The sequence below is a fragment of the Ctenopharyngodon idella genome, chromosome 7 (genome assembly GCF_019924925.1).
Source record: "Ctenopharyngodon idella isolate HZGC_01 chromosome 7, HZGC01, whole genome shotgun sequence".
In the NCBI taxonomy this organism is placed as follows: Eukaryota; Metazoa; Chordata; class Actinopteri; order Cypriniformes; family Xenocyprididae; genus Ctenopharyngodon; species Ctenopharyngodon idella.
The window spans coordinates 12172753-12183906 of NC_067226.1; the positions used below are offsets into that span (position 1 = coordinate 12172753).

The 11154-nt window shown below is 38.5% G+C and overlaps 1 protein-coding gene across 2 annotated transcripts; it reads right to left on the bottom strand.

Moving 5' to 3' along the window:
- Positions 1 to 394: 394 nt before the first annotated feature.
- fbxo3 (F-box protein 3) lies at positions 395 to 10521 on the bottom strand. Of its 2 annotated transcripts, none has more exons than XM_051900102.1 (11): positions 10356 to 10521; positions 7638 to 7727; positions 7339 to 7502; positions 7115 to 7229; positions 6714 to 6918; positions 6332 to 6377; positions 6152 to 6236; positions 5921 to 6043; positions 2552 to 2667; positions 2181 to 2371; positions 395 to 2064 (listed from the first exon to the last, which is right to left on the bottom strand). In XM_051900102.1, the coding sequence occupies exons 1-11, from the start codon at positions 10445 to 10447 to the stop codon at positions 1936 to 1938; spliced, it is 1356 nt and encodes a 451-aa protein (XP_051756062.1). In that variant the 5' UTR covers positions 10448 to 10521; the 3' UTR covers positions 395 to 1935. The 2 variants fall into 2 exon arrangements, with proteins under 2 accessions (XP_051756062.1, XP_051756061.1); XM_051900101.1 differs by having other exon boundaries at positions 7115 to 7232.
- Between the last annotated feature and the right edge of the window lie 633 nt (positions 10522 to 11154).

An 11154-nucleotide genomic window follows, 5' to 3' on the forward strand; every position in this document is an offset into this window, starting at 1 on the left:
AGATAAGTTACAGAAATGTTGCAATTTCTTCCTTTCAGAATAGCTCAGAATGAACGAGTAAAGAGATGAGAGTGGGCCAAAAAAAAAAAAAAAAAAAAAACCCAAATGGCATAACAAAGAAACATCAGTCTGACTACAACAAGGCCTCTTCAGCATGTTGCCTTGACAACTGACACTAACAGGGCGGGTTAGGGTTTGGGTCAGAGTGAGAGAAATGACTCTACGTTTTGTGTTGTGAGAACAATAAGTGTTTTCAAATAGAAGTATTCAAAAGACAATAGTACTGTGGCTGGCTGGAGAAAAATATTCTGATCAATGGCATCTTTGTTTTTTTAGATAGTTGAAAGTATCCTGATCACAAGGAGAATGTAAACAATGGATAGTGAAACAGTACTGATACACCATTACCTTTTTATTTACACCAAATAAAAAAAAAAAAACCTCATACAAAATAAAAAGTTATTTACTAATCTGGGAGGTTCGACAGGGCTAACCAGAGAACATAATAGCAAACTGCTGAAAAATCCCACTGCACAGCATTATTTTACAAAGATGACAGCATATTAACTGCAGTTATAAACATGAAAATCAAAATCATACATATCTTTAGGCAAAATTACCTCACATTGCCATTATTAGGAAGGGAGAGGGGGTGATGGTGCAGAGAAATTCTTGAGTCTGCCTCCATTTCAATCTGAAAATTACAACACACATTTTTTCTGATCCTTTACCTCTTAAACAGGATTTTAAGGAAAAATCGAAAAGGTCATAATAATGCCATAAACTTATCATAAAATTATCTTATCTTGCTATTCACAGCAGTCTGTGTAACCTCCAGCCCTTACGATGAGATAAAAATATTCTCCTTTACACCAATGTGCTCTAGCTGACCTTCCGTTTACATGCATCCATTCGTTTCTGAGAACAGGACATCAGCACCTCAGAACAGCTAACCAACACAGAGCACTAGAACAAGTAATGATTGCTTGTGCAGGTTAGCTGATGTTTGCATGAACTGGCTGGTTTGGGTCTATGTGCTTTTTACTCATCTTTGAATAAACCAGTTTGACTTTACAAGGTCTGGACCTCAGCCTGTCCCTGAAACCCTCTGTACAGACGACACAGCCACAAACATATATACACAAGCACATACACGCTACACAATACCTGAGGCCTTGTGGAGGAAATGAATGGGACTGATTCATTTTTGCCTTTCTGTGAAGTATGCTATCTGATTCAGTGTGTGCACACTCTGCTAAAAGTAGTGTCATTCTTTTTGCTCATGCTCTTACTGCAATTGTAAGGTCTTAAAGGGATAGTTCAAAAATGCTAATTCTGTCATCATCGCCTCACCCTCATGTCGTTCTAAACTTGTATGATTTTTGTGGAACATAAATATTTTGAAGAGCTGTTTTTGTCCATAGAATTAAAGTCAGTGGGGTCCAAAACAACACTGGACCCCATTGACTTTCATTGCATGGATCAAAATATATATATTCTGTTGTGTTCGACAGGAGACAGAAACAGGTTTGGAGCGACATAAGGGTGAGTAAATTTCAATTTTCGGCTGAAATATCCCTTTATATAAGTGGCAGGTCACTGTGAATCCTAGGCAAGAAGAGCCAATCACACAGAATCTCACAAACATTCAATAAACTCCCTCACTCTCACTCAATCACAAAACACACTTGCAGACTCAAACACACATACAATGATCTCACACGTCCACAGGCGCGCACAGACACAACCACTCCACAACCAGACACATGCCCTCACAAACTGGAAAAAGAGGTGACAGGCACAAAGGCGCTCTACAATAAACAATGGATGCCTAAAAGCTCCGTTTGTCCTCTTGCTCTCCTGTTTGTGTGAGAGTGTCTATGCATCAGTATCTGTGGGTGGGTGCTGAATCCCGGGGGGGCATGAAAAAGTGCATCAGACATGCCGAGGGCAGCGCCCTCCTGGGTCAGCCATGTTCATGCCACGCATTTCTCCCTCCTCGTAGTCATCTGTGTCCGATGAATTGTCATCATCATATGGAGCAGACACCTCACTGACTGAGCTCTAAATGAGAGAGAAAAACACAGAATGAGGGATTTAAAATGACAAATGTACACACATTAGCACCTTGGATATTCATTTTTCTTGGATATAACAGAAAGACATAAAAAGCGACTTACCGACCGCACCATTGAGTCACGGAATGGTGGGCACACCATGTGGAATCGTGGGATTGATACGTCAAACACTTCCTCTTTGTTCTTGAGCCGGTGGAATGTGTAGTGGCCTTCCATGTACTCAGAAGTGGTGGAAAACGTGGTACAGCTGGCATACTCGTGAACTTTACCGGGTGTCATCACTGGAAACTCGCCTGCACGTACATCACACGCAAAAAACAGATGCAGGACATTCTTTAAAAAGTAGAGGAATTGTCACACTATGAATTATATGGTCAGAAAGATACTGTCAGAATGTCTCATCATGATAATTCAACATATCTGTTACCAGTGCGAACTGTTCTAGTTTACTAGTTACAGGGATGGGCTCTTACCCACGACGCCAGGGCCTCGGACCTCCTCCACATTTCCATTTGCATTCGTGATCTTCCAGTACCGACTGTCTAGCTGGCATGCATTCTCTGGCAGGGCCGACTTTGCCATCTCAATCCTGTTGCATGGCACAGCTCAGAGGTCATAGGTTCAGCTCAATGTATAACCCTATGTCAAGTCTTAGTACAGCTGCATTGCATTACATTAAATTACAGCAGCTGAAAACTTCAGTAATCTTTATTTACAAATTCCACACTGACATCTCTACTTTTTGGTAAGACAGGAGCACTGAGAGAAGAAATAGAGGAGGCGTGGTAGTAGGGGTGTGAAATGATAATCTTCTATGATAATATCGTAATTATCGTTTTAACAATGTGCAAGTTGCCAGTATTATGTCACTTCCTTTGCAAAAGCCAAACAAAAACATGCCTTGAGAGTGAACTCTTTCACTACATGATATTTAAGACACCACAGAGAACAGAGAGCGCATGGTAGAAGGGAGAAAATATTTTCCACTCGTATTAATTTCTTTGGAATGCCAGAGGAAGACGTTATCCGAACATATCGTTTGCCAAATATGTGTATGTTTGTTTGTTAGATTACATGTAACAAGTTGCGGCTGTGTCAAACCCGCATCTGATGAGCATCAGCTCTGCAAATTAGCGACCCAACGCTAATTTGCACTGCTCTTGGTAGATTGCATTGGTCATTATGTAAATGATTTGACTGCATTGATTTGCGGCGCATTTATGGAATTGCACTCTCACGCTAACTTGCCTCGTTTAGTAAATCTGGCCCTATATGTACTTATATATATATATATATATATATACACTTATATTTATTCCTGATATTTATTTATCATGATTGCAAATGTCATATTGACTTTACAAAATACTTAAACAATAAGTTAACATTGTGAGTTACATTTTAGACATACTGTCAATATTGTCTGTTTTATTTTGTCAACAAATTTTTTTAAAAAATGAAACCACAGCAGAACTCTTTTGCGTCTCAGAGCAGCACATTGCAGGGCTTCATTATTGAATGAATGTGCATTTTGAACGAATTAGTTTGAGTTTATTACTGAACGGATTGTCCGTTTGAACAAATCTGTTTAATGAATGATTAAATGACTAATTGAATCTGACGTTTGAACAAATCATTTGAATGAATGACTGGTTTCATAGTTTCATAGTACTGCTGGTTTAATTTAATTTTTTCACATCATTTCATAATTAAATATTCAATTAAAAAACATATCACATAGCATTCTTTTTGCAATTGTAAATGCAGTGTAAATGCATCCAAGCTACCTCTGAGCTGCAATAAACAGTCTGTGCAAATCAGAGCATGTGAGCGGAGCGGTAATATTTTCTCCGGAAAGGAGAGCATATTGCTGAAGATTCCGCTCCACTCGCTTAGTCCACTCAGGGCCGCTCGCTCAATGCCCTTTGTGATGTTCTGGTTTGAGAATATGTGAAAAGAAATAGATCTAAGGTTATGGAGTTCAAATATTTTTTTTTAATAAAGTTGCGAACTTTACATACATTAATGCACAGTAAACATCAAAATTAAGAATGAAGAAGAAGAAATTGAAAGGGAGTGTGGAGAACCTGAGTTAGCAAATATTAATTTTGTCATATACTCATTGCGAAGTTCTTTTTTGTTCTTTGCTTAGGGGTAAAAAGAAGTTTGAAATACCTTCACAGTGGTACACTGTTAACGAACAATAATATGTGCTTCGTGCTTTCCTCTCAATAACAAAATAAACATACAACAAAAATAACAGTGGTGAGAAAAAAGCAGTAAAAAAACATCTGATCACAGTAATGTAGATATATTTGCACCAGCTCTGCAATTTGGCACTATCCAGTCAAGTCATGTCACGTTTATTTATACAATATTGCTTTAAAGCCACAAATATAATGTTATCTATAGGCCTACTGTAATTCAGACATATATTCAAGAAATTCATTACAAACAGAAAGACATATAGTACAGAGAAATTTAATGTTGGAGCAAGATTTGAGCGTGAACGGTACATGAGTGGAGCGTTCGCTTGGGCCGTGAGCGATTGAGCGGAGCGCACTGGCATAGAGCGGAATATTGAGTGGAGCGTCACACCACACCACTCACATGCTCTGGTGTAAATACATCTAAATGTCACTTCAGATGCAGTTTCTGTGTCATTTCTGCAGTGCAAAGATGTATTTTGTTTATACATTTGCATATGTCCGCCTCTAGAGCAAGACATTGCATTATAGGTCCCGACCACTGGCATTCAGTTACTTAATGCCTGACACCTGTCTGCATTGGACGTGAATGTCAAGTCACGTCAAAAGAAAATAGAATCCATTATAATTACTGTTGCTGTCTACACTGGATACAGTATACAGATGCACTGTTTACTTAAAGCTGCTGTCCGTAACTTTTTTTGGTTAAAAATGATCTAAAATAAATTTTTGAGCAAGTACATAACCAGCCAGTGTTCAAAACTATCTCCTTATCTTAGCCTGATTCACAACGGTAAGCTTGTAATAATGTGTTCTAATCCGAGTTGTACTGGTGAGTTTCCGCGGAAATTCGAGCATGCAGCTGTTCGTCTTTGCGTCATTACGTCACGTCTGTGTACATAAAGAAGGAGTCTAGTAAGCTAAATCACATGTGAGGCAGATCATTTATAGCCTTTTCTCACAGCAGCTGCAATAATTAAACTTATCATTTTGATGGCGGATTGTATGGTATGACAAATTAACGTTAGTGATGATTAGACTGTACAGAAATTTAAATCTACAGGTAACGCTAATACACACTAAATATGATACACACACGCTAATACACACTAAATATAAATGTGATTCTGAAGTACAGTATCCACACTGATGTGGTGATTGACAGCAAACATTAGATTCATCCGCGCTGAGGAACCGTGCCGATGCACAACGCACGTACAGATAATAATGCCGCAAACAACTGCAATTGCAGATTTCAAACAGAGATGGCGACAAAGAGGCAAAATTACAGACTGCAGCTTTAATGGTGTGCTCAAGTCTGCTGACATCAGGACAAATTGAAGCGTAAATGAACTTTCACGTTGATGTGTCCTGTTTAAACAGCTTGTTTGCGTCTTTAGAAGGAAAACCACATTTATTTTTAATGGCAGGCCGGATCATGCCAGAGGATTATGTTTGTTCAGAGCATTTGACCTCAATTATTTTGTAAAAGAGTCACAGTTTAATAGTTTAATAATAATTTTTCTGCATATTTTTTTGTGTGCGTGTGTGTGTGTTTTTTTATCAACATAAACATATATAGCCTCATTCAGATTACCAAAGCCAAATTAACATGTGTGTGCATTTATGTAGTACCTGATTCTATAGGTGAAGAAAAAGTGTGGCGGATGGACTGAACTGAGCTCTGGCAGGAAGGAGGTAGAGACTGATACGGTGATGTCACCAGTCGTTGCCACACAGCGTTTGTCATGAACATACCTGAACAAACACAAAGAAGGTAAAATGTAAAGTGGCATTATAATATGCTTTTGCGATTTCACATCCTGACATAAGTTACTAAGTGTAAGATAACAAAAGGTGGACCACCTGAAGATCTGGTCCCGAATTATGGGGTATTCTCCTGTTACAACATTGTCAACATAGGAAGTAAACCACTCAGTAAAGTTAGAACCTGATAAAAAGAAAGAAGGAGAGAGAATAGATCATATAATCTGAATCCATCCATAAAACTGCAATGCATTAATGCAGCCTTTTGGTCTTTGTTACCTGTAATGAACATGTCAATCGCAGAGGGATCTTGTGCCAGTTGATCCTGTGAAGAAAAAGCATAAAACAAAATGAGCAAGAAGGGCTGTATTAGACAGAAAGACAAGAGCACCCCTCACTGGTCAAAGTGCAACAATGCAAGAAAAATCCCTCTCTTATCTAGTGGAGACCTCCACATGCCCAAGCAGAATCGTATCTGATGTGGTGAACTTCTTCAGCTCCTATCAGTCACGACGCAGTTGGGAGGCTCTTAACATTTACCATCTGGCCTTTAGCTAATATATAACCTCTGGCTGCCTCCTTAAAAGACGATCACAATTGCACTTTTCAGAATTGTTCACCAGCCCTGCATGAGTGTGTGGTCTGAGGGTGGTGATCTGACCGGGCACTGATAGAAGATCTCACTGCGTGTTCGTCCTTCTGTGCTCTCCAGGGCCATGTACTGGCTAAGGCCGGTATGGAAGCAAAACGTGAGTGGAAGACACTGCCGCATGCCCTTCCTCTGCTGAAATCCCCCTGCCGCTGTCTCAATATCCAACAGGTCTTCTGAGCGATAGTGATTGGACAAAGCCATGCTGCCCATCAGCCTGTGGTGAGGAGGAGTAGAGGAAGAGAAGTTTGCCTGCTTGCGTGTATAGATGTTATTCAAATAATTTATGAGCATTTAAATAATTACTTTAATTATATAATCATGTTTTAAGAATTCAAAAGTAAATTAAAAAAGAAAAAAAAAGCTTTTAAATAGGATTCTGAAAAGATCAAGGATATTCTTGTAAGTCTTACCCAGGGACCACCAGTTTTTGTCCATTGTGTATCCTATAGGAGCAACGGTAGTCATTAGGGAGTTTGCAGCCAATCTGGGCCTCAATGGTGTCTAGCTCTTCTTCCCTCACTCCCTCTTCTCAGAGAAAGGAAAACAAAACTTTCAGTAGACAACACTCATATTATGAAAATTAACACCTATAGTTTTTCAAAATATGATTGAATGAGTAACAGTTTAGACAGACCTTTAAGTGAAGCTATCATTCGAGGACATTTCTGATTCAGGTAGTTTTTCAGTCCATCCCAGGCTTTCTTGAGAGTGCTGTAATAGTCGATGTAACGGCCCAGATCAGAATAATACTCCCGAAACAGCTCCTTCCAGGCCAGGCCTCTGTGGGTTTTGTCTGCCCTGAAAAAAATCAACACCATATCAACACCATATTTTGATTACAGCAAATCTAAAAATGCAACAAAAAGACAAAAAAAAATGCATGAATGTCATAAATTAATAAAATTATTCTGAGGGCATTATGAGTGCGCTTACTCAGTAAGGAGCCAGTGCTTCTGACAAAGTCTCTTCCATAGGGGGTTATGACCTGTCAGATCATTGAGTCGACGACTTACAAAACTGCAGCTGAGAAAAGAACAAACCAGATTCGGTACAACAGGCACTTATGACTACTTGAGATCTTGAAAAAGATGAAACATATTCAGACCATGCTTCATTTATTAACCCTTGTGCTGTGTTGAAAACCTCTGTTGAAACACCTTTTGTGTTCCCAGTCAAAAATGACCAGCCTTTAAAAATTGCTTGTAAATCACTTGTTATGCTATATTATCACCAAATATTGGATTCAATCTTTTTGTAAACTTGTTTTCTTTCAATAAGGACAGGTTTTGTATTTCTTTTTTGGAACTGATTGATAGTAGGCCTCATTGATCTGAGCTTACGCACCTCAGTTTTTGGGTGAAAAAAAGCATTATTTGTGAATAAATGTCAATATTCAACAAAATATGGGGGAAAAAATAGTACAAAATGGAACAAAGTCACACTTGTGGTGTTCCCGTTTAAAAATTACTAAAAAAAAAAAAAAGCAAAAATCTCCCATTGTGCTATATTATCACCAAATACTGGATTCAGTCATTTTGTCAACTTATTTTCTTTCAGTTAGGTTTTTTATTTATTTTTGAAACTGATTGATAGTAGGCCTCATTGATCTGAGGATAAAGTTCATCTCTGTGGAAAAGAAAGAGGCCTACAATCAATCAGATCCAAAAAGAAATACAAAACCTGTCCTGATTGAAAGAAAAAAAGTTGATAAAAAGATGTTAAAACAAAGACCTGATAACCTTCAAGTGGATTTTTGTATAATGTGGTACATGTAAAGTGTTATTTTGATGATGTTATGAAGAGACGAGAGCAGGTCCGTAGCCAGCCTATTGAAAGGGGGGGGGGGGTTCTTTTTTTCCAAAAGTGGACCTTTTTGCAGTTTTTCTCCTCCTTTTGTATTTAATTATGAGGTTCAAATACTTCATTTTGGTGACCTTTTATGCACTAATTTGTGCTGGATTAGCTTGTCTGCTGGTATCTTAACGAGCACGCTTTTTGATGCACCTAAAATATTTACTGCATTGTTGTAAAATTGCTTCCATACAGGCTATTATATTGTAGACTATTGAGTGGATAAAATATAGAAATCCTTTTAATTAAAAAAAAAAAATATATATATATATATATAACCCCTCCCCCCCCCTATCATTCAGAGGCGATGCTTCTTCACTGTTGCTTTGAAAAGTGTATTGCGAGAACTCTCTCTGAACTGCACGCGCGGCATACACACGTCCAGCTACAATAATGTATCATATTAATTTGAAACAGCAACCCAGAATATTTGTCACAAGCATTGATTAAAACAATGATGACAATAATCACATAAAAAAAAAAAAAAAAAACGACTTAAATTCTGGACCTTTGGCAGTGAGGGGGGGTTCGTTCGAACCACCCGAACCCTCCCTGCCTACGGGCATGCGAGAATACTTTTTGTGCGCAAAAACAAAACAAAAATAACGACTTTATTCAACCATTTCTTCTCTCCCCTGTCATTCTCCTACGCTGTTTACATTGTATATAGACGGGGCAGCACTTCCAGGTTCTGCGTCAGAATGCCGGCTCCTGCGTCACCATCACACGCATGCGTCGTGCTGCTCACGGCCAATACTGAGCCGGTGTTCTGACGCAGAACCCGGAAGCCTGCATTTTAACTATGTTTTTACTACTTTTCTGGAACTTGAATGTGGTAAATAGTTGCTTTCTATGGGGGATAAAAAAATCTCACAGATTTCATCAAAAATGTGTGTTCCGAAGATGAACGAAGGTCTTATGGGTGTGGAACGACATGAAACTAATTAATGACAGAAATTTCATTTTTGGGTGAACTAACCCTTCAACACTCAAAAATAGATTTTTTTTTTATTTTATTTTTTTACATTTTTCACAAACAAATTTGGTAATGACAGCTTTTGCAAATCATGATGTAATTGACCAAAAAATGAAAACTCTGTCATCATTTAAGGCCCCAATATACTTAGGAAAAAATTCAGTTTTTGGAATTTGTGCATTTCTAACTTATTTAAAAAATTTACGATAGCCTCTTGAGGATGCAAACTTTAAATAACATCAAGCTTGGGTGGAATATTCAATTAGGAATAGTGTTAAAAGGCGCAGGTAAAGCTTCTTTATAATAGCTTCTATAAACAGTGAGGAAACTTAGTAACACCGGCTGTGTCACACAAACATCCAGCTGGCCAGCGTCACGTGATCCTTACTGTTCATTTCCCAGACCAAAATATTTATCATCATAGGACAACTCTACTTATGATCCACAAATAACGAACAGCTCCCGTCAGCGTGCGGTTGCAGCAGAAATAAAGCTTTTGTGTTGCCTGTCTATATACACTTATCGCACCTACTGTCAACTTACATGAAGTCATGCACTTCTATCTTCAAACATAAGATGCATAAGATGATCGGGTGTAACAGCTCACATAGACTACGGTCTTATTATAATGATTGAAAACGGACATTAAAATTGTGTCTGTCTATCAAAAGAACTTGCCAGAGTAATATCATAAGCTATCCTATTAGCATTGCCAGCTAACTGTGCAGCGGATATTATTTTTCAAGCTCATTCAAGGAACAAACATGCTAAAAACATCTTTGTTATTGCACAGACTGATGGTATGGCTGAAGAAAAATGTCTACCTGATGAGATCTCGGAAGTCCAGAAATGACAGCACCAGCAGTAAGGGATCAGACGGTAAGTTATCCAGGCTGAGCGCTATGGACGTTGCCATCTTGGTAGCGAATGCAGAACCGAGCCCCGCCCCTTCACTGCGATGACAAGAAGGCGTGTCCGCACGCTGCTCTGTTATCAAATATTGCGCACATGTCGCCACTCTTTTAAGTGAAAGTGTATCTTCTAGTAAGCTGTTCAAAGATTCTGTTTTCGATTTCTCTTAACAATCCTTAAGTATTCTTAAGTTTTTTTTTTTTCAATCTTTTGTTGAAAAAATATTTGAAAAAAAAAAAAAAATATATATATATATAGTAATTTAGCACAATGTAAACAATTAAACAATGTGTTTGCACTGCAATTTGGCCCAAACTAGCCTATTCTTTGGATCGTAATCATAGGGAAACCACTTTAAGTGCTGTATAGCACCAACTCTTGGTGCTTCAATGGTTCTTCATTGGTTCTTTGGGGTGGTTAAGGTGCTAGCTACCGTATTACATAACCTGTTAAGCCCCTGTATGGTTCTTCAGCGGTTTTTTGGGGTGCACGTCTGTAGCACCACTGCCGTACAAAGAACCTGTTAAGCCCCTTTAAGGTCTTTACGAGCCAAAGAACCACTGTTGGTGCTGTTAAGCACCATTTTTGTTGAAGAAATAAAATGCGATGGCATCTCTTATGGGTTCTATATAGCACCATTTGACAAAGGTGCTATATATCACCTTTAAAGATATGTTCCTACATAGCACCAAAAGTGGTCCCCCTATGATT